The 22,745-nt window shown below is 53.2% G+C and overlaps 1 protein-coding gene across 5 annotated transcripts; it reads left to right on the top strand.

Moving 5' to 3' along the window:
* Positions 1 to 8,509: 8,509 nt before the first annotated feature.
* Positions 8,510 to 21,867, top strand: ADISSP (adipose secreted signaling protein). Of its 5 annotated transcripts, none has more exons than XM_088026717.1 (7): positions 8,510 to 8,645; positions 9,803 to 9,869; positions 15,747 to 15,863; positions 17,321 to 17,463; positions 19,865 to 20,003; positions 20,863 to 20,985; positions 21,223 to 21,867. In XM_088026717.1, the coding sequence occupies exons 3-7, from the start codon at positions 15,845 to 15,847 to the stop codon at positions 21,321 to 21,323; spliced, it is 525 nt and encodes a 174-aa protein (XP_087882843.1). In that variant the 5' UTR covers positions 8,510 to 8,645; positions 9,803 to 9,869; positions 15,747 to 15,844; the 3' UTR covers positions 21,324 to 21,867. The 5 variants fall into 5 exon arrangements, with proteins under 5 accessions (XP_087882843.1, XP_027974522.1, XP_087882844.1 ...); XM_088026718.1 differs by lacking the exon at positions 8,510 to 8,645 and adding an exon at positions 9,231 to 9,395; XM_028118721.2 differs by lacking the exon at positions 9,803 to 9,869.
* The last annotated feature ends 878 nt before the right edge of the window (positions 21,868 to 22,745 follow it).

The following is a 22,745-nucleotide window of genomic DNA, read 5'->3' on the forward strand; positions in this document are numbered from 1 at the left end:
ACGGCGGCCCGGGCCGCGCGGGGACGCCGCAGTACCCGCCAGAGCCCAGACACCGCGACCGACGCACCCACCGACCTACGGACGGACGAATGGGCGGGCGGAGCCAGCAGCTCCAATGAACCTCCTCGGGAGCCAGCGCGCCCCTCCCTTGGGATGAGGGCGAATATGGGGGGGAGGGGCAGTGAGGCAGGCGCCTTCAGAGCGGAGCCGCTGGACTGAGCCACCTCCTTCCACTCCACCCGGGTCAGGAGAATGGACCGCTTTCCAGAACCCTGAAGCCACGTGCAGAGATCTCGCATGCTCCCCAAAGCAATGCCCAACACCAGGGTCTCCGCCTTGGTGCTCCCTGCTCTGGGCCTTGGGGGGCGGTGCCTCGGCTCGGTCCACACCCCTAGAAACAGGTCCCAGCCCAGCTCTGAGGACAACGGCACCTCCAGCCAGGCTAGTTCTCTGTGCTCTGGGCCTTGGGGGAAGCTGCCCCAGGCAGCTGAGGGCGACCCTTGCCTCTCCTGGGAGCTCACCTGGGACCCAACTCGAGGATGGAGAACACAGCAGCTGGAGAAGAAGGGGTGAGGAATGGGTTCAGCCAGGAGTGGGAAAGACATGCGCTGTGTCTGTCCCAATCACCCTCCCCTCCTGTGGGGGGAACTTTGAGAATGCTTGGGAGATATGGGGTCACAGTGCCCCCATTAAAGAAGTTGTGCTATCTTTCCAGCAACTGCCTTCTCTCTCTGTCCAGATTTCTTGCTCCTCTTAATGCTGCACTCCACCACCACCCCCCTTTTGAGTGAAAGAGCCTTGTAGGCCCAGAGTGGGTCTCACCTTGTGGGCACCTGGTCCCTGCGTGGCCACTGCCTGGTAGGTTGATGATATCACAAGGGTCAGATCTTGTGCACTAGAACAGCCTGACTTCTAACTCTGGCCTTAGACTGAGCCCCAAACCCACCCTCACAGAATCTTCCAACACTGTCCAAACCCAACTCCAAACCTAGGCTTCACATTCTCCCCAAGTGTAAACACACCCTCACCCTCACTCTCAACCCTGTCCATGGACTGACCCCCAAATCTGTCCTCTGTATGACTCCCAAGCCCGCTCACAGACTGTTCCCTAATTCTATGGACTGAAGTCAAGCTTGACTCTCAAACCTGACCAAGACACTCTGGCCATGATGTGACCCTGATAATTTACTACTAATAACATTCAGAGACCCCACAATTCTATTCCTACACATATATTTAGCATATACCTTGGGGAAACTTAAGCTCTTGTGTTCTGTATTCTGCCACACCTGTACAAGCAATGTTCATAGTGACATTCTCTGTAATAGAAAATAATTGAAAATAACTTGTATTAGTGTCTATCATGTGTAAGAAATTACCACAAACTTAGTGACTTAAAACAGCACACACTTATTATCTCATATTTTCTGTGGGTCAAGAGTCCAGGCATGGCCGAACTTGGTCCTCTGCTTCAGAGTTTCTCCTAAGGCTGCAATCAAAGTGTTGGCTAGAGCTGTGGTTTCATCTGAAGTCTTGACTGGGGAAGGATTCACTTCCAAGTTCACTTAGTTGTTGACAGAGTTCAGTTCTTTGTAGGCTGTTGGACCGAGGGTTTCATTTTCTTGCTGGTTGTTGGCTGGTGCTGCCCTCCTTTCCTTCCCATGTGGTCACATCCAGTAAGTATGCTAGCTTACTTCACCAAAGTCAGCAAAAGAGAGAGTTAACAGAGTCTGCTAGCAAGGTGGCAGTTGCAATCTTATCTAATGTAATCACAGAAGTGACATCCATCACATTTGTTGTATCCTATTTATTAGAAGTAAGTCATGAGGTCCAGCCCACATTCAAGTGGAGAGGTACATGTGGGTGTGAATACCAGGAGACAGGGATTACTGGGAGCCATTTTTGAAGCTGTCTACCACAGGGAGGAAAAAGCAATAAAAAGATAAAAGCTAGACTAGTGGTTACCTCTGAGAGGAAGCAGAGGGCAGAGATGCAAGAAGCATATGATTTATTTGTAATGTTTTAGTCCTTGGGCAGGTGGTGGGTTTACAGATGTTCCTAATGGGCTGTTTAAGGACAAGCAGGAGAGTGTCATGAACTAAGGAGTATGTGCAGTCCAATTCTGTTCACCTGAGTTCCTCAAATAATAAATAAACATAAAAATTGATGACTACTCCTGACCTTGGTCTGAGCCTCTTCCTTGCACTCAGCCTGGTCTTAGGTTAACACTGGCGTCAGCCTGATCTTCTACCTTCCCCCAATTTTTTTTTAAGATTTTATTTATTTATTTGACAGAGAGAGACACAGCAAGAGAGGGAACACAAGCAGGGGGGGGGTCAGAGAGGGAGAAGCAGGCCCCCCGCCAAGCAGGGAGCCCGACGTGGGGCTCTATCCCAGGACTCTGGGATCATGACCCAAGCCGAAGGCAGACGCCTAACGACTGAGCCACCCAGGCACCCCCCTTCCCCAAATTAACCACCAGCCCTCACACATATTGATCCCAGCTCTAGCACTGTTTTCTTGCTATTGTCTGCATGGAGTCTCCAGAGTTCTGTTCTCTGAATCCCTCGTCATGGACCACACCTGTAGACTCCTGTGTGTGCAGCTGGTAGGAATGGTTTGTAGAGGGGCTTGGGGTCCAGGAGGTGGGGTAGGGCATGATTCTACCTGACAAAAGCACGGTGGGCTCAGAGTACAGGTTTGGTGGCAGAGGTCACCCTCTCAAGGGTCTGCTGGCTCCCTCCATGGCAGAGGCTGGGCCAAGTCCAGAGGTTCCTCTTCCTTGAGTTCCTCCCCTGGCCCCAGCCATTCCTAGTATCCAGATATGCCTGCATCTAAAATCATATTTGACACCCTAAAATTAAATCCCCCAAACAATGGAGAATTTTATTGAATGTTTCTTGGGGATAAATATGAAAGTGGATTACATCACACATTATAATCCTATAACTCTTCTTTTTTTATTTTTTTAAGTATTTTTATTTATTTATTTGACAGAGAGAGACACAGCGAGAGAGGGAACACAAGCAGGGGGAGTGGGAGAGAGAGAGGGAGAAGCAGGCTTCCCGCCGAGCAGGGAGCAGGGAGCAGGGAGCAGGGAGCCCGACGCGGGGCTCGACGCGGGGCTCGACGCGGGGCTCGACGCGGGGCTCGACGCGGGGCTCGACGCGGGGCTCGACGCGGGGCTCGATCCCAGGACCCTGGGATCATGACCTGAGCCGAAGGCAGATGCTTAACGACTGAGCCACCCAGGAGCCCCTCCTATAACTCTTCTTGAAACATCCCTCTTGTTCCCCAAACTTCCCCTCTGACAGCCATTGCCGTATTTCTCCCCCTTTGATCCTCACACTCCTCTCCCTTTTCTGACCCACACTAAATCTTATTTCTTCTGGTTCATTCATTCATTCACTCATTCATTCCTCAAATGTTTATTTAGTGCCTACTATGTACTAAATGCCACACAAGGATGAGTATAAAACATGATTTGTCTCCCCAAGTGTTCACAATCCTAGAAGAGGAGAGGGCATGCAAAGTGGTACTTAAAAATTTTTGTTACTCAATGTTTTAAATAGATAAAACACACATAATTAAAACACATATAAAAAGTAGAATGTCTCCTTGGCGCCCACACAACTCCAGTAGGGTTAACCTTTATCTTTAGTTTTTGTGCATTCTGCCAGAATATCTTTTTGTGAATACAAGCAAATATGCACTTTTATTGTTATTCTGCACCCCCTCTTTTTTCTTTTTTTACCCTAAAGGGGAAGCATACTACCCACTCTGTCCTGTATCTTGATTTCCACTCAATATGATCTCTTATAGATATGTGACGGTCAATGTTATATGCCAGCTTGACTGGGTCACAAGATGCCCAGATATTTAGTCAAACATTCTGTGAAGGTGTTTTCAGATGAGATTAACATTTAAATTTAAAGGTAGACTGAGTAAAGCAGATTGCTCTTCCTAGTATCGGTGGGACTCATTCAATAAGTTGAAGGCCTGAATAGAATAAAAAAGGATATCTCTTCCCTGAGTAAGAGAAAATTTCTTCTTCTTGATGGCCTTTGAACTGGGACATTGGCTTTTTTCCCTGCCTTTAGACTCTAGCTGAAATATCAATTCTCCCTGTGTCTTGAGCCTACCAGCCTTTGGATTTGCCTCTCCTAGGTTCCAACTTGCTGACTCATTCTGTAGATCTTGCAACTTGGCAGTCTCTCTCATCACATGAGCTAATTACTTCTTAAAAATGTCTATCTGTATCACCTGTATCATCTGTCTCTATATCATCTCCTTTTATTTCTCCAGAGAACCTCAACTAATACAAGATTTTTCCATATCAATACATTGAAAACTTCCTGGGTTTTTTTTAAGATTTTATTTGACACAAAGAGAGAGAGACAGTGAGAGAGGGAACACAAGCAGGGGGAGTGGGAGAGGGAGAAGCAGGCTTCCTGCAGAGCAGGGAGCCCGATGCGGAGCTCGATCCCAGGACTCTGGGATCATGACCTGAGCCGAAGGCAGACGCTTAATGAATGAGCCACCCAGACGCCCTGAAAACTTGTTTTTAAAGTCATATAAAATTCTATTGTCTGTACAAAATGTAATTAATCGGTCCTGTGTCTGGGTATTTAAGTTGTTTCTAACTTTCTGTTATTAATAACAATACGGTAACAATGAATAACTTCATACATTTATAGTTAAGTATTCTTTGCAAGTATATCTGCATGACCAATGCCAGAACTGGCTTTGTTAGGACGAAGAATATGTGCATTTCTGATCTTGATTTTGTGAAATTTCCTCCACAAAGGCATGGTTCAGAGCAGAGGCTGAAGACTGGTAGCCTATTGCCCTGCTTTGGTTTGCACAGTGTCATGTTTTTACTAAACTGCTAATTTTTGTATTGATGAGGATGTGAGGCAACTGGAACTCTTGTATTCCGCTGATGGAGTATGAGTACAACCATTTCAGAAAACAGTTTGGCAATTTCATATGAAATTAAACATACCCCTATGCTATTGTATCAGTTAGGGTTTAATTGGAGAAGCGAAAAGGATTTGTTACAGGGATTTGACTTTGGGTAATTGTCAAACAGTCTCTGTAAAACTGTTGTTTTACGTCTGATGCTGGAGCTTAAAGTCCCCAGGTCAGACCATTGGGAAGGAAAGATGGATATAAAGTGGGGGAGAGAAAGGACAAGCTGGAATCCATGAGCATAAAATGGAACTGATGACAAACTGGAACTCGTGTTAGTTCTCACTACCTCCAAACTTGATGATGTGGGTGTCCTGCAGGTGAGGCTGGTGCCCTCTGTTACCTGGCCCAAGAGTCAAAGAAACTGAAGGGGGACCCAGGGAAAAGGGGAGTAGGTGCAGGCCTGACTGTTATCCCAGTTCAATGACATGAGCCAGCAGATCAGCAACAAAGTTTATGGGCTAAACCTCCTGCCTAGATTTTGCAAGTGTACCAATACAGCCACTGCTTTTCTTCCACCCTCCAAATCTCATGCAAAAATGCCTGTTGTGGCCCACCCTAATTGGAAGGGAATTCTGGGAAATGTAGTTCACCATAGCTAAGTTGATACATTATAAAGCTGCAACAGCTATGTTCCAGCAATTTCATTTCTCAATATATGCCAGGAGAAATACATATGTATGCTTACGAAGACAGGTACTAGAATATACAATACAGTACTATTTTTGGGCATGGCTTCTTTTGCTCAATATTGTCTGTGAGAATCATTCATGTTGCTGCATGTATTCAGTAGAAGTTGTTCTTCATCATCATTGCTATATAATAGGCCATTGTATGAATACAGTATGTTTTTTTTTAATTCATTCTATTGTTGATGGACATTTGGGTCATCTTCAGTTTGGGGTTATTACCAATGATGCTATGAATATTTGTATACATGTCTTTTGGTATGTAACCAAACCAGTGGATTGCTGGGTCTAAGCGTTGGCATTTTCAGCTTTATTAGATACTGCCCAGAAGTTTTCCAACAAGATTACAGTTGTTTAATTTTTATTAAAAAGAATAGAGTCCATAATACCACGTGTTTGGAGCTGGAATGGATGTTTTACGGGTGTTCAATCTGTTCTCCCAAACTGGAGTTGTTCTTAATTCGTTCCCATTACAGCCCCAGTCTCCAGGGAGTCTGTGGCTTCCCTCAAAGCTCTGTTAAGGCCCTCTACACAGGAAGTCTCAGGGCCTGGGCATCTGGTGTTTAGCATCTGATGTTTAGCATCTCTTCTTGGTACACAGACCCACTGAACTGCAATGGGGCAGCCATGTACCATCTAATCTAGCTTCCTCCCAGCACAAAGAATCACATTTTCTCCTGGAAGCTTTTCAGAACTATCTGCACTTACTGTGGCCTTGGGGCCTTCCCTGGGAGCCTGTAGTCTCCCCAGGCATGGACAGCTCTGTATTGCAGGTCCTTCCAATTGGCTAGTCAGCGAGACTGCCCAGCTCTTAGAGGAGTGTGAGGAGTGTTTGGCAGGGACAAGAAACCGCAGCTTTTTTTGTGTGCTGTACCTCCCATCCTGAACTGCGAGTACCTGTGACTCCAGAGCCTAGCACAGTAACTTGCTCACCATATACACTTAGTAAATATTTGTTTAAAGGAGTTGACAGTTAGGAAATGGCCCTAGGCAGTGCCCAGTTAGCAGCTAGTCTCTGTGTTTGAAAGAGCCCACACCAGGGAGAGTTTTGAAGAGAGTTGTCTAGAGAGACCTTAAAACTTGGTCTTGAAGGGAGGGTGAGTTTTGCCTATGAGAAGAGAGCGGGAAGGGCATTCTACGTAAAAAGGTAGCATAAGGAGGGTATCAGGAAATCAATGTCTGCAGAGACCCAGAAGGTAAAATCAATGTGAGAAAATAGGGATTGGTGGGGACATCAGTAAGTTGAGGTGCCAGCCTCTGATGCCAGGTTAGAATGTGAGTCCATGTAGTTAGATCTGATATTTCAAAAGGGTAATAAGAAGAGAAAGAGGAGGAAGAGGAAAAAGAGGAAGAGGGAGAGGAGAAAAAGGGAGAGGAGGAAGAAAAAGAGAAGAGGAAGAAGAATTAGAATTTTTAAAAAGCCCTGTGTGGGCTAAACAAAATACATTTGTAGCCTGCTTTGGGCCCACTGTCTGCCAACTTTCGACGTTGAAGAATAGAATAGACATGGGAATGCAATTTTTTTTTTTTTTTGGTTGGGAGAGCATAGTGGGGCACATGGAATGGTGGGGCTGGGTAGTTAGAAAGCACCTGGCAGAAGTGGATGGGCTGGGATCAGAATGTGGAAATCTCCCAATGCCCACGCTGGAGGGCAGTATCTCAAACGCCAGAGCGCGCACGAATTACCCAAAATGCTTCTAAAAAGTTTGTGAAGCTCTGCTGGAGACAGTCCCAGCACACGGAAGTTTTGGAGCAGGGGAAGGTGTAATGGAAACAATAGCTTAGGAAGATTAATTTGCCAACAGTGAGGAGACCAGACACCATGGCATAGGTTAGGGACCACAGGGATCAAGTGGAGGATAGGAGCCTTGGACCGAGGTCCTTCTAAAAGGAAGCCGACCCTAAACCCCGCCATACCATCTCTCCCCTAGTTACATTGATCGGAAGGAGGGAACTTCGTGCAACGGATGGCTCCCCGCAGGCAGTTTAGGGACCCTGACACGGCCTGTGAAACGGGGGAGGGGACTGTTGTTCAAAGGACCGCCAGGCGGCCGGCGACTAGAACTCCTAAAGACCCTAGGGCCACGCCTCTCGCTCCCGGGCTCTGCGCAAGGGCCCACACCCCACCCCGCCACGCTGAGCTAGGCGCCTCCCGCTGCCATGGCGACCGCCTCCATGGAGACCAGGAGCGGAGGCTGCGGTCCCCCGAGGCTCATCCCGCGTGCCTTCTTTGTTCTGATGCTTATTCGGGCCGGCCGGCCTCCCAGGACGCGTTTCGAGTCAGCGCGAGAGCGCTTCCTCCGAGGAGGGGGATGGGTGGAAGGGGAGGAGGCTGAAACCCGGAGGTTACTGCGTGGGAAGGATGGCGGGTTCCTCAGCTCTGGAACAGGACCTAGCGAGGCCCATATCGATTGTCGTTGCGGGCCTGGAAGCCTAGGGAGAAAGGCGATCTTCAGGTGCCCGCCCCACTATCTCTGAGTCCCGCCTTACAGCCGCTCGACAAAACAGAAGCCAGGACAGCCCCCTTCCGAGTTGGGGCCCAGGCGGGAGGTGCAAACTCCACAGCTGAAGTTGGGACGCGGGCGGAGACTATTCTAGACGCTCCTCCTTCCTTCTCCTCTTTCTGGCCCACGCTGGCCCTGGGCCACGCCCGGCGGCCCTGCTGTCTTCATCGCGAGAACTCGCCGGCCCGTGGGTAGGTGTGGGCTAGCCTGGCGCAGCCGCGGGCCCCTTGCACGTGACACAGTGGCGCAACGCCTGTTGGCGGTTCTCTGGCGCCCGCTTATTGGTCGGAAGCGTCCTCGCCCCACCCCCTCAGTCGGCCAATGGGCGGAGGTGGGGGGCGTGCCCGTGAGGCGGGTGGCGGCGGTGGCGGCGTGGGGCTCCCTCCTCGTGCTAGGCGTTGAGCCCCCGCTGCCGCCGCGACCGCCACGGCCGCCGCCGCGGTGGACGCTGCCCGACCGGCCCCGGGTTGCTCCCTGCACGGTGAGACTGCTTCTCCTCCCGACATCTCCCGGTTCCGCTCCGCTCGCCGGCATCCCCTCCCGTCCTCGGCAGTCGGTAACTGGGACCCCACCGAGCTGGGGCGGCGGCTCCGCTGTGGGGCCGCACCTGGGAGTGCTCCCTGGCATCTGAGCTGGGGAAATGTCAGCCCGGAAGCCGTGGGCGACCGTTAGGTGGTGGAGCGGAGATGTTTTCCGCGGCGCGCTGTCGGGGGCACGTGTGACACAGTGAGGGCGGGGGCGTAATGGGGTCAGCACTGTCAGCAGTCCTCCCCCCCCGCCACTATTGTCACCGCCTCGCTGTGTGACCTTGGACAAGTAGCTTCTGAGCCTCTCATGCCTGGACACCTTCAGGGAGGAGGGCGGTGATGTCGGGGAGTGCGGGCTCCTGAGACTCCTGCGTCAGCAGAGGTGAGGGTGGTGAGGGCACAGGATTATCTCTAAGGGACAGAGCTGCTGCCTAGAAGCCGGGGAGGGGTGTGATGGAGGGGGAGCGTCTAGCTGCATCTCTCCCCCTAGAAGAGAAAGGGGCGGTGATGGGGCGCCACACCCACGGGGATGGAGGCAGGAGAGGACAGGGTCCTAAACCCGGGCCCCTGATGCCTTTGGGGACTTGGCCAGCACCTCCCCATCATCGCAGCAAGGAGGGGTTTTATTTAGATTCTGGACCGGGAGCCCTGCTGGACTGAGAAGAGAATCCTTGGATTGCCTTTCCTCTTGAACCTTGACATTGGCAAGTGGGGGTAGGGCATTTCTCTTCCCAGGGAGCTGAAGAAGATCAGGGGCAAGTGCCACCCTGTGGACCTGGCCTGGCCTCTACTTCTTGGGGCCTTCAGGTGACAGGCTCAGGGCAAGACCTGGGTGGGACAGGCAATCTGGAGGCTAGAGGGGTCTAAGAACCCTCAAGCTGGGGGCATGGGGGAATGGGAAGTTTTGAGGGGATGCACTTTTTGGGGAGACACCAGGGTGTGGGATGGTGGGAGTCTCTTCCTCAATTCATCCCTGCTTGTGAGAAAGAGAACACCATACTTATCCTTGCACTTTTGGCCTGGTGGAGGGTGGAGGAAATGGAGTCACATTCAGACAGAGTTGATGTAAAACTGCCACAACCTCACCTGACATCCAGTCTTGCCTTTTCAGACCTTGTTCTAGGTAAGCAGTCCCCACACTATGTGCCCAGACCGATGTCAGGTTCTGGAGTCAGCAGGTCAGTGTGGTCTCAATGGGAACTCTGTTTACAAGCTTGAGCTGTTTTTTTTTTTTTTTTTTTAAAGATTTTATTTATTTTGAGAGAGAGACAAAGAGAGAGGGACAGAGGGAGAGGGAGAAGCAGACTCCCTGCTGAGCAGGGAGCCTGATACGGGGCTCCATCCCAGGACCCTGAGATCATGACCAGAGCTGAACGCTTAACCGACAGAGCCACCCAGGCACCCCTACAGGCTTGAGCTTTAATGAGAGGCTGGACGGTGCTTCTGCTGGACTGGGTGCTTAAGCCAGGATTTAGCCCTGGGCTAGGGTGGGATGGGGGCCACGGAGGCGGGAGGGTGGAAGGTGTTGGAGTTTTGTGGCTCAGAAAGTCCTTGAACAGGTTGGGAATGGAGCTGGAGGAATGAATGATAAATGAGGCCCCAAGAGTTTGGGGCCATGCCCCCAGCCACAAGGCAGAGGACAAGCTGGAGCTGGGCTTGTGGTGCCTGGGATCTGGGGGCTGCTTCCAGGGCAGGGAGGTGATATAGGGGTGCAGCTGTGGGATGGAGGGCCAGGGTGGCATGTTCTGGAGCTCCACTTTGCCACAGACAGACTGTCTCGGCCCTCCTCCAGTCTGGAGCCTTGGGCCCCAGTGTGGGCAGCCTGGAGTAGCAGCTAGACCCTGTGGGGCCAGAGTCTAGGGGGCTGAGAACTCTGGCTTTCTCTGTAACTCCCATTTGTTCATCTGTTTGCTCACTTGCCATATTCCTGGGCCTTCTCATGCCAAGAGGTTCCACGGGACCTGGCTGAGCCCTGCCCTGGATAGGGTAACCTTGAAACAGGCTTTCTCTCTAAAGCTGAGAGGGACCTCAGCTCTCTGTCTCCCAGAGAGAGAAGGTTCCTTCAATTTTCCTGAGAGTAACTGAGAGCCAGAGAAGCTCCCCAAGGCCCTTGTTCCAGCTTTCCAGCCCACCTCATCCTGTGACTCTTCCTGGTACCACGGGTGACCTGTTGACAGCCCAGCTAAGCTGGGGACGGGCGTCCTTTTGTTTTTGTTGTTGGGATGGGGGCATTTCTCACAATATACACTCTCACATCTTCCTCTGGTTGAAGGGGACAGAAGACTCAGCAGTCTGCTCTCTGGCAATCCCTGGGGGACCCGGCTGGCCTGGGAGTGGGGGAGGAGGGAGGCAGGAGAAGGGAAGGGAGAGGGCAGCCCCTCAACCCTTGAGCTGTTTTCTGAGAAGCCTGAAGTCCCTGGGGCCCCCCCCCGAGGGCCATTTGTGACTGTTCCAGGATTAGTCTGAAGAACCTCTTTACTGGTGCTGCCCTGAAATTGCTGTTGCCTCAGAAACCAGGCCTTTGGGGTTTGGTTTTGCAAAGATGAGGGCGGAGTGGGGAGCGGCGTCAGAGCTTCAGGTATCAGCTATCCCAAACCTTCAGAGGAAGAGGTCACTGCTTATTCCTGTGGTACAGATGAGGAAACCGAGGCACACAGACTTGAAGTAACTTCCCATGCTGCCTGAATATGAACCAGGACTGCTGGGCTCTGGAGCCCATGCTCCTGACCATGTCCCTGCTGTGTCTATGGGGCCTCTGCAGCTTGGGCCACATTCAGGACTTGGCTGGCAGGGGAGGAGGCCTGGGGTTGCTAGGGGACCTAGCAGTTCCTGTGGACACAGCTGCAGCAGGGGGAAGTGGATACCCTCTCCTCCTGCCTCTGATGAGGAATTGTGTTTGGATGAGAATCTGGCTCCCAGGGGACAGCTAGTGACAGGGCTCTCTGCTGAGAAAGGAGGCTTGCTTTTTCCAGCCTCCTCTGGGCCCTTTAAGTCACTTGCCTTCCATCTCTGTGTTCTCACTGCCCAAGGGTTACAGGCATGCCTGAATGCCTGCTCTGTACTGAGCTCTGGGCAGTGCATGAGATGCTGGTCTTGCCCTCGGTGGGTTCCATCTCAAGGGGAGTAACTGATTGTGGCAAGGCCAGAATAATGCCCAGTGGGAGGCCACGCTCTAAGAGATGGGGGGAGGGGAGTACCCTCTGGGGCAAGAGTTGGCTAAGAGAGTGGGGTGGGGAGTTCCTCTTTCTGAGAGCTTCCGGTGTAGAGTCACTGGCCTTGACATGTCACATCTGCCTCGAGGGCCCAGCCAAGGCCCATCCTTGGGTTCCCCTTAGTTTGGTCATTCATTCACTGAACAAGTATAAACTGGACACAGCTGCTCCCTGCCAGGTGCCGGGCTGGGTCCTGCGGACACAGGCTTTGGCAAAAACATAGTCACTGCCCTGGTAAGGTGGGGAACATAAAATGATCCCAGAGGTGGCAAAGGGGATCCTTTTAAAGATTTTCAGTCCTATCTTGGAATGAGAGGGGGTGGGGTAGGGTTGTGCTACCCTAAAAAAGTCCTCTGGGACTGAGACTGAGGCTAAGCTGTGGTGTGGGGGACAGGGGATTGTTCCTGGTCAAAGGGAGGGCCTGGACGAGGCAGGCAGGCGATAGGCAGTGGGTTGGTGGGGAAGACAGGGAGGGGGCCCTGCATGTCCTAGGTCAGAATATTTGGGGAAGGAGACCCCAGGAGCCTTTGCTCACCAGCCGCTGGTTAAGAGTTTCACCTGGGCCTCCAGGAAGTGTCTTGGGAATTGAGCGGGGGGCGGGGGGGGACTTTGTGGACATTGGGCTGTCATTCTCGTGTGGCTGGAGCAGCCTTTGCATGAGGTAGGAAGAGGGCCTGGTACCCTTGTGTTTGGCCATTTTTCACATGTTCTGAATCCACTGCTTCAAGGGATGGCTGGAGTGGGTGGGGTGGGCGAGGCTTCCCTTCAAGGGCCAGGCTTTCTGAGGACAGGCTGAGCATTCCAGGGCTAAGGGGCCTGCCTATCTGGGACTGACTCCAGATGGGCCCTGACCAGAGATAAGTCAGGGCATAGTTCCTTTCCCTGTACCCTGGGCCTGGGAGCTAGCTTCCAATGGTGAGGGGGTAGGTGCTGGCCTGGGACCTGAGACCCAAGCCTTGCCTTTCTCTGTACCTCCCTAGGCCTCCTACCTGGGGACTCTTGGTACCTGAGCTGTTTACCCTGCCCATGAGGTGTTCGCGGCTGGGTGGGCTTCTCTCGCACTGGGAGGTGAAAAGGGAGTTGGTACTTTGGTACCAGGGCAGCTTGGTACCTAAGACCTTGAGGTCATGTCCTCTACAGGCCCAGCCCCCAACTGTGAGGCCACCCTGTAGTTTCTCTTCTTTCCTTGGATTAGCCAAGGTCATTCATGGGCGACTCATCTCTAAATACTTCAGTGTGTATCTCTGGAAAATAAGGACATGTGTCTCTGTACAGTACAATTCCATTTCTCACCTAACAAGATCAGCTCTTAGTTCTTAATGTCACCACCTAAGATCCAGTCCCATTCACGTTTCCCAATTATCCCCCCAACGTCCTTTTTTTAAATAGGCAGTTAGAAACCCCCTACCCCATTTATTTTTCTTCTTGTAGCTGATGTGGTGGAAAAAACCAGGTCAGTCGTCCCATCGAGTACCCTGCCTTCTAGGTCTCTTTGTTAATTTAGAGCAGTGGTTGGCAAACTTCTTCTGTAAAGGGCCAGACAGTAAATATTTCAGATTTTGCAGGCCATGTGGTCTCTGTTGCAACTACTCAAAGTAGCTTTGCTTGAGTGCAAAAGCAGTTTTAGACACCACGTAAACAAAGGAGCGCGGTTGTATTCCAATAACCTTATAGAAAACAGGCGGCCGCCTCAGGCTGTAGCTCACCCAGCCTCTCTCTAGATCAACTGCCGCTCCTTTATTTTTCTTGCAGTATGGGGGAAAAACCAAAGTGATGGGTCAGTTGTCTGTAGAACATTCTGCCTTCTGGGTTTGTTTCGTTGCTTCCCCAGGGAGTCATTTCCTGTGTTCCACTCACCTCAGCATTTTCAATCAGCAGGAAGCTGGAGCTAGGGACTTCCTGAGATCCAGGTTAGACATTTCAGGTAGGTCCCCCTCGTCAGTGATCTGTGACTTCATGCTGCCTCACCTCAGGAAGCCTCCATGTCTCAGGCTGTCCCACTGTGAGTGACAGGAGATTGACCAGTGCGTGTGGCTGACACCACATCCCCCTCCCCCCCGTTGCAAACTTGTGTCCGTCCCCTGAAAAACCCCAGGCCAGGTGTCCTACTTCTGTCACCTTTTGCCCTCCTGGTCAATGATCCCCTGCCTCCCTGCCTCCAGCTTTTGTTTCTTGGGCCATCGAAGAATTATTTAGCATTTGGTCATTCCTTTGTTATTGAATAGTGAGAGTTCTCCTGTAAAGAAGAGTTTTCCTTTAATCACCAGGATGACTTGGTAATGTGAAAGGCTAAGGGGCAGGCCAAATTATTTCTCTTTATTGCCAATTTTCTTTTCTTTTCTTTTTTTTTTTTAAGATTTTATGTGGGGCGCCTGGGTGGCGCAGTCATTAGGCGTCTGTCTTCGGCTCCGGTCGGGCTCCCTGCTCCTCGGGGAGCCTGCTTCTCCCTCTCCCACTCACCCTGCTTGTGTTCCCTCTCTCACTGTCTTTCTCTCTGTCAAATAAATAAAATCTTAAAAAAAAAAAAAAAGATTTTATTTGTGTATTTATTTTATTTATTTTAAAGATTTTATTTATTTGACAGCGAGAGACACAGCGAGGGAGGGAACACAAACGGGGAGTGGGAGAGGGAGACCGAGCAGGCAGCCCGATGCGGGGCTCGATCCCAGGACCGACCGCGGGATCATGACCCAAGTCAAAGGCAGACGCTTAACGACTGAGCCACCCAGGTGCCCCATTATTTACATATTTATTTTAGAGAGAGAGAGAGAGCTCCTGTGTGTTGGGGCCGGGGAGGGCAGAGGGGAAGGGGAGGGACAAGCAGACTCTGCGCTGAATGCGAAGTCTGACTCAGGACTCTGTTCTCACGACCCTGGAGCCGACCTGAGCAGTAATCAAGAGTTGGATGCTTAACCGACTGCGCCACCCAGGCACCCATTCTTATTGCCAATTTTCAGAGTAAAGAGTTAGGGCATTGCTACTGTCAGTGGTGACAAATGAGGGTTTGGGTTTGTTTATTTTGCTTTCTCTTTTTGTAATCTCTCTGAATGCTCGAATTTTATGTATTCCATCTGTTTTCATCAGTTGCACTCATTATTCTTCTTGATGCTTAGATGGTCCCAGCGCGGCCCATCAATGGCCAGGCTGCTCACACAGGCTTTCTGGGGGTGCCTCCCGCTGTCCCTGCCCTGTGGCTGCCCTTGGGGAGCTGAGCCAGGAGGCCAGCCCAGAGAATCAGGCCAGAGGCCGAATGGTGGGTTGCCATGGGGCAACCCCTTCACCTGGCATCTGTTCTGTCTATGGCCCTGAGCCATCACTCAGAGGGAGGCTCCAAGGGCCCATCTTATGAGGGCCCCCACTCTCGCTCTCACTCAAGCATACTCTTGACTCAGACCTGGTCCCAGCTGCACTGGGTGTGTAACCTGGACAATGTGGCGTCTCGCTGCAGGAGGGTAGAGCCCTTGGAGTTACCACCATGAGAAGTGGCCTCTGAAAAGTGCCAGTGATGTCCCTTTCCTTTCCGGGCTGTCCTTCCTGCCAGCCTCAGGTGGGTTGGGTACAAGAGTCCCATACCGATGCTTTGGCACCGAGATGCTGCAGCTCAGCACATGCTGGTGAGGCTCTGGGTCAGCAGGGCATCAGGCAGGGGTGAGGGCTCTTGGGGAGTGTGGGGAGTGGGGGGGCAGAAGCCCCCCATGCTAGAGGGTACAGGCATCCCTTGGCTGTTGAGAGCAGCAGAGGGTTGGGTCTTAGTGTCTTCCCTAAAGGGACATCTCTGCTTTCCCCTCGCCACGGGCCCTTGGGTGGCCCTGACCCCTGCCCTCCTGACTCCCCACCCTTCAGGCTCCTGCTGGTGTCCCTGGAGTATGGGAGGCTGCTGGGCTTGAGCGGCGCTGTCTGCCAGGAGCTGCGCGTCTTACCCCGTGGCAGGGAGGGCATCCATGGCTGCAGCCAATAAGGGTGAGTGCCTTCCTGGCCAGGCAGGGTTTGCATAAGTCTTCCAGTGGGCCCTGGCGGGAGGGGTGTTGTTGCATGTGGGGCCTGCATTGGCTGTGTGTGTGTGTGTGTGTGTGTGTGTGTGTGTGTGTGTGTGTGTGTGTGAGTGTGTGTGTGTGAGAGAGAGAGAGAGAGAGAGAGAGAATTATATTGCATCAGTGTAATTATACCAGTGTTTGTGCTGGGTCCTGGCGCTCACCCAAGCCCTAGCAGGGGACCAGAGGACTCCTGCTGGCTCCTCGGTGTGCTGGTTTATGGAGGTGTCTGCCCTCCTGTTCCCATGTTCCAGCCTCTCTATTCCACTGTGGGGCCTGGGGGGCATTAGAGCCTTGGGGTGAGCACTGAGGCTGATGAGGTAGGTAGGGCCACAGAAGGGAATTTGGGTTTCATTCAGGGTTCAGAAAGGCTCATAGAGGGTTTTAGGCAAGAGAGGTCAGGTAAAATTTGAGGGTCAGTTCTAGGGGGCTCAGCAAGGAATGTGGAGTTGTCAGGCTACCCCCTCCTGCCTCCCCCAGCCAGGCCAGGCCTGGCCCAGCTCCTCTCACCAAAACGACTCTGGGCAGAGATCTTGGGATGCCTAAGGGCTGTGGCTATGGCCCAGAGAGGATTGGGGTCCTGCTCATGGCAACATGCGCCTCCCCCAGTCCAGGCCCTCTCCCCAGCTCCAATTGCTCTGCCTATCTCAACTCCCTGCCTCCAGGCCTTGGAGAACCAGACCCAGCTAGGGACAGCTGAGGGCCTGTGTGTGTGTGTGTGTGTGTGTGTGTGTGTGTGTGTGTGTGTGTGTGGTGGGGCAGTGGTCAAGTAGAGGAGGGTAGGGTTCTTTGGGAGGGGTCTGAGAGGCTCCCCTGGGTACCTCCATCTTCCTTGCTGGTGATCAGGGATGAGGTTTAGAGCCTCTTCTAGGTGGGCTTAGTGTGGTTTTTGGCTCCCTTTGTTTCTCCAACCTCCAGGAAGATCCCATAGAGCCTGCTCCAGTCCCTGCCCCCCTCCTCTCTCAGGTTGGGGTCATCAGGAGGGGCAGGCAGGGGCCTTGGCACTGATAGACCTGGAACCCAAGGCCTGGGGCTGGGTCTGCACTATCTGGGGCTTGCTGAGAGTCTGGAGGACTGTTTCTTCTTATCTCTGTCATCTGCCTCATCTCTTCTAAGTAAGGGGTCATATAGCTAATCCCTGACACACCCGTTCTCAGAGTGCTTATATTTTGTGGGAGGACTGGGAAGGTAGGGGGCCTTAAGCCTCATGACCCCTAGTATCCATTAGGATGTGGCCTAGCCCTGAAAGGAGCCCATCCAGTGGGTGTTGAGTGATGGCAAGGGCAGTTATAGGGCGTGGGGGGGACATGGGGTGACATGGGGGGTCATTTCCTGGGGATAGGGGAAACCAGCAGCCCCTGGAGCCCTCTCCTCCTCTCTTCCTAGGCAACAAGCCCAGAGTCCGGAGTATCCGCTTTGCAGCCGGCCATGATGCAGAAGGCTCCCAAAGCCATGTCCACTTTGACGAGAAGCTGCATGACTCTGTGGTCATGGTCACTCAGGAGAGTGACAGCAGCTTTCTGGTCAAGGTACGTGCACCCCCCCCACCCCCCCGTCATCCACCTTTACTCCCTCTGCCCCTGCCTGGCCCTGCCTAGCTTCCTGGGCCTGTCTGTTCCATTTCCTTGAAGCTGGCTTCCTAGGCACATCTCTACCCCGCCCTGGGCCTTGGTTTCCCTGTCTGTAAAGTGGGAGGTGGCGAGACTGCAATGAAATGAGTGCCTTTAGGATGTTACTCAAATAAGTGGAACAGAGCTGTTGTTCTCAGTGTCACCCCAACAACAGCAAAGGAAGGTGCTGTCAAGGCTTGAGGTGCCATAGGCCTGGGTTCAGGTCTGGGCCTGCTAATCTGGCACTGTAACCTTGGGCAGGTTACCTCAGTTTCCCCTTCTCTGAAATGAAGACAGCTCACACCCCATAGAGTTGGTGCAAGAATGAGATGAAAGAATGTATGTGTGTCACGCAGGTGTGAGGCTAATTTTGCTGATAACAAGGTGTGACTTGCATTACCCTTTGCAAACCTCTCGCTGCTTTAGGCTCTCTGCGGTATTAGTGTTTATCACCCCCATGTTTTCTGCTGGGCAGGGCACCCACCTCTGCCAGTGGTCCCGCCTCACACACCCTCCAGCACAGCTTCTCCAAGGCCTGGGGCCCTGGCAGATCCCACATCCACTTGAGAGGGCCAGTAGGAAGTGTCTGGAGGGGACAGACTGGTGGGGAAACAGGGAATGAATCCCTCAGGTTAAACAGTAAGCCAGGGCTCTGGAGTTGAGCAGGAATGCCCCAGCAAGGGGAGGGCATCTGGTCCATCAAGACCACCGAGAGGAGGGGCCCAGATTCATCATTTCTGCTCAATCATAAAATCCTTGCTCTCTTCCTGACAACTTCCTCCAGGGAATTAACAGAATGAACCAAAACTTTAAAGAATAGCTCCCTCTCCCCTTACCTCCCCATTGCAAAATCCATTGACGTCCGCTAGGGAAAATTTGGAAGCTAGAGAAAACTATAAAGAAATTTAAAAGCACACGCAATCATACTATCCGGACACAACCATAGTTAATATTTTGATGTGTGTCATTTCAGCTTTTTCTTTCTGCTTTTTTTTTTTTTTTGCTTCATTTCCAAAAACAAAAAGCTGGGATCACAGCGGACACACTGTTCTTTGCTTGCTTGTGAACCGTCTGCTGTCTTATGTCAGTAAATAATTTTCCACGAGATTTTCTGCCTGATATTCCTTTAAATGTATCATCGATTTATCTGGTTCCCTATTCCTGGTATTATGAATGTTTCTATTTTTTACTGTTATAAATAGGGCAGCGATGAGTGTTTTTTGCACATCTCTGAGATTTCCCCTCAAAAATTCTGCAGCTGGTGCAGCTGGGCCACAGGATCACCATTGGCAGGATAGCCAGAAAGCCCTCTTGAGAAATGTGTCCTCCACCTGCAGAGTGTGGGAGTCCTGTGGACTGACCTTTGTATCATGCAGCGACGTCTGTCTGTCCCATTGAGCTAACTGCTTCATGCAGCCAGCCCTAACAAGCCCCAGGGACAGGACTGTCGGCCCCTGCAGCTGTGAGCACACCAGTGTGCGCGCGCACGAGGTAGAGGGTACAGCCTCCAGGACCACACTCTGGTTATAGCCTGCCCGTTCAGCAGCCACCCCAGCTTACGTCCCTTCACATGGCTGGACTTGTGAAGGTCGGCGTCTGGTTGCCAGTCACTGTGTGTGAACAACAGAAATGGCTTGGGCCAGGAGTTGGGGCTCTGGGCTCACCAAGCCTTTGAGTGGGCAGGCAGGCGTCCACGTTCAAGTGGCGGCAGGGCTCACTGTGGTGCTGCTGGGCCAGCTCGAGACTGACCCAGCTGGTCTTGTGTCTGTTTTTCTGATCTATCTCCTTCATCCCGTGCAATTTGTGTTGCCCATTGTCTCCACATGAGTGACGAGAGGACCAGTGTCCCTGAGCCCAGGCTCTTGGCTCTGGGCAGGTGCTGGTAGGGGTGGGGGGGCAGGTGAGTGGCCTGTCTTGTGGGACTCTGAGCTTCCCCTTGTGGGCCATGGCAGATGCTTGCTCTGTGCCGCATGTGGCAGGAGTGGCCAGGGGGCCTCAGGAGAGCTTTACCCTGGCCACACTGTGTGGTCTCCAGCCAGTCATTGTCTCATCTATAAAGTGGGCCACCATTTGCTGTGGGGCCCAGGAAACAGATCCTGAGTAGCAAGCTGAGGGGACGAGGTCCTCAGGCAAAGGGCCTGGAGCCACTGGGCTTGGGGTGTGGACAAGCTGGAGTGCTGGCGGGAGTTAGACCCCCTCTGGGATCCCTAAAGCAGCAGGTGCAGGGGCCCACAGGACCCTAGGTGGCGGGAGCTGGCTGGCCCCAGGGGAGGCTGAGAGTGAAGGTGCTTCCCTCTCTCCCTCCATCGTCCTGCTACAGGTTGGCTTTCTGAAGATCCTGCACAGGTATGAGATTACCTTCACTCTGCCCCCAGTGCTCAGGCTGAGCAAGGACGTCCGAGAAGCACCAGTCCCCAGCCTACACCTCAAGCTCCTCAGCGTCATGCCCATCCCAGAAGGTGTGTCCCCAGCCCTCCTCCAGCAGGGCCTGGATGTGAGAGGGAGTGAGAGCATGGGCCTCTTCCCCTCCCCCTTCCAGGGTGGATGGGGGGTTGAGCAATTGGGGGACATGAGGCCTCTTTATGGGCTTGCAGTGTGGTATCTTGGCAGGTCCCATACCCCAGGCCTTGCTCCTGGACAGAAGTCCCTGGGCTCACACTCTTGGCCCATGCCTGTGCATCACCTGTGAGGGACTGGCTCTGGGCCTCCAGCCCTCCCTCCTGCCTGCCCTTAAAAAATCTGCCAGAGCCTCAAGAATCCTGGGCAGCTACCTCCTAGCACCCGCCAGTCACAGGCTTTGGACTTGGGGCTGCTTCTCCTTACCCTGCCAGCTTTAGGCCCTCCCCTGCCCCCACCCAGAGGCTAGAGTGTCAGTTTCATAGTAGGCTGACACCCCAGCTTCAGTTTCACGTCCCCCTACTTCCTCTTCATGACCTTGCCCTTAGTGGATTGGGCAAGCTCCCTCATGCCCTTACCTCTTGCCACCTGATCTGCTGAGGGCCTGCCCTGTCCCTCTTTCCCCATCACCCCTTCTCCCTGCCTGCCTTTTTGGGGAATCAATGGGCCCTCCTCCTGGGAACCTGAGTTTGACCCTTGGAGCCCTAAAGGGGTTGTCCACAGTCCGGAAACAGAGCTCAATGAAGAGGGGGAAGTTTCCAAGGCCTGTTTGCCCAGCCCCGGGGGATAGGTCCTGGGCCATCCTTAGTCCTTTGGAGGAGGTGGCCAGTCTTGGTGGCAGGTTGAGGCCAGTGAGTGCTGGGCAGGGGATGGGGGTGGGGAGGGCGGTGGAGACCAAGGAAGTGCTGATGACCTGGGCAGGTTATAGCGTCAAGTGTGAGTACTCGGCACACAAGGAGGGTGTCCTCAAGGAGGAGATGCTGCTAGCCTGTGAAGGTGGCACCGGCACCTGCGTGCGAGTGACAGTGCAGGCACGCGTCATGGGTGAGCTTGCGAGCCTTGGGTCTGGCTAGAGGAGGGAGGTGCCAGCTTGGCTGCAAGGGGTTTCTGCCCTCCCTGTCTGAAAAAGGGGTCCTTACCCTGGCCCGGGGTTCCCAGGTGCCTTTCTCCCCACCCCCCTAGCAGAGCCCAGAGGAAAGGTGGGCCGGTGGGGGGGTGTCTCCTAAGAGTGGGTGGGGCCAGGGGCCAGCCTGGCATCCTCATTTGTCACCTACCTTGCAGACCGACACCACGGCACACCCATGCTGCTTGATGGGGTCAAGTGTGTGGGTGCTGAGCTAGAATATGACTCAGAGCACAGCGACTGGCACGGCTTCGACTGAGGCCTGCGGCCCTGCACGCCTTGGGGCCCCACAGCCTTAAGCCCCACCTCATCTCCCCGAATGCTGTGTGACGGTGTGGCTTCCTCGCCCCTCCCCGGGGTGGGGGGGCGGGGGTGGGGTGTCCAGGGGCCTCTCACCTCTGCCTTCATTGTGCCACCTCCCTGCCTCTCCTGTGTCCTCCTGTCCCACTTCCTCCTCTCCGTGAGCCTCAGTCTCCTGCTGGAAGAAATGGGTTGAGCCCCCAGGGAGGCTATCTGAGGGGTGGGGCTGGGGTGGGTTCTGCCCTCCCCCCACCCCAAGCCATAGGGGCTCTAGCCAGGGCTTGGGAGAGGAGGTAGCTGGCTCCGTGAAGTCGCCATCACTCCCGTTACTGCTGCAGCCGTCTGGCTTTTGCCGTGCCCCCTCCCTCTTTCCTCCTGCTATCCGCGCTCAGTAGGAGGGAGGCACAGCCCCAAGCCCTAACCCCCAGGTCTGTGTTACTTGGTTTTTAAAGGACTGATTGGGATAAAACCCTAAAGAAATAAAGCTTTCCGTGGATACCAGAGGCCAACCAGTGTTTGTTCTCCAGGGCTCTGAGAACACCCAATCCGCCGCAGACGGGCTAAGGAACACTTTTGGCTGTATCATTCTTTTAGGAGGAAGGGGCACTTGATGGCATTCTAGCACCTGACCCCAAAAGAAGTATGCACGCTTGGTATTTTAAGCCTGGGAATAGTTGACTAGAGTTGGGATGGGGAGGGCCTTCTGCCTAGGCCAGATGGGAAGTCTTAGGGAGTGAGGAGGTCTGTTTGGGACGTTTGACAGAGAGCAGCACCCCCTTCTGGTCAGTTCCCGGCTCTGCGCAGAGCTGAAAGCACTCTCCCTTTTTTGAACCCAGCCCCGCCTCCACTACTCTGTTGGGGTCCCCTTTTGTGAGGTGCCAGCAGGCTACACTTTCACCTTAAGCATAAATGCTTTATTGTCACCTTAGGGTTCTCAGGCAGGTGGGGCAGTTGCAGGTCGGGGGGGGGCAGGGAATGTTCCAATGGCATAGTGAGTTGATGGCAGAACCAGGACCAGCCCTTAGTTCTCCTTCTGTCTCTCGACAGCCCCCCCAACCCCCACTGCCCTTCGGTGGCTGGGATAGGATGCATGTGGGTCATTCATGGGCTGCTCTTGGGGCCTTCTCAGATGAATTATCTGTCCTGAAGGAAGGCCCCCCAGCAAGCTCCCCCTACATCCTCTCATAAGTGCCTTCATCCTGCATCCTCCTCTTTAGCCTGTTAATTGAGAAAGTTTAAAAATTAACAGTCATACTTGGGTGGTCAGTACCACACCCGGGAAGGTCCTGTACCCCTGTGCTGCTTGTGCCAGCCTCCAGCCATTTTTCTGCGCCATAGGGCCTCTCTGCCCAGCGCCCTGTGCTGGCTGAGCCTATCAATC

This window comes from Eumetopias jubatus, unplaced genomic scaffold (assembly GCF_037043125.1).
Source record: "Eumetopias jubatus isolate StellerSeaLion01/CBP00866 unplaced genomic scaffold, mEumJub1_p1.0 scaffold_9, whole genome shotgun sequence".
Classification (NCBI taxonomy): domain Eukaryota; kingdom Metazoa; phylum Chordata; class Mammalia; order Carnivora; family Otariidae; genus Eumetopias; species Eumetopias jubatus.

Coding starts and splice junctions, on each gene's coding strand:
- ADISSP (XM_088026717.1), top strand. Junction 17,464..19,864: donor ACAGCAGCTTTCTGGTCAAG/GTACGTGCACCC, acceptor GTCCTGCTACAG/GTTGGCTTTCTGAAGATCCT. Junction 20,986..21,222: donor AGTGCAGGCACGCGTCATGG/GTGAGCTTGCGA, acceptor CCTACCTTGCAG/ACCGACACCACGGCACACCC.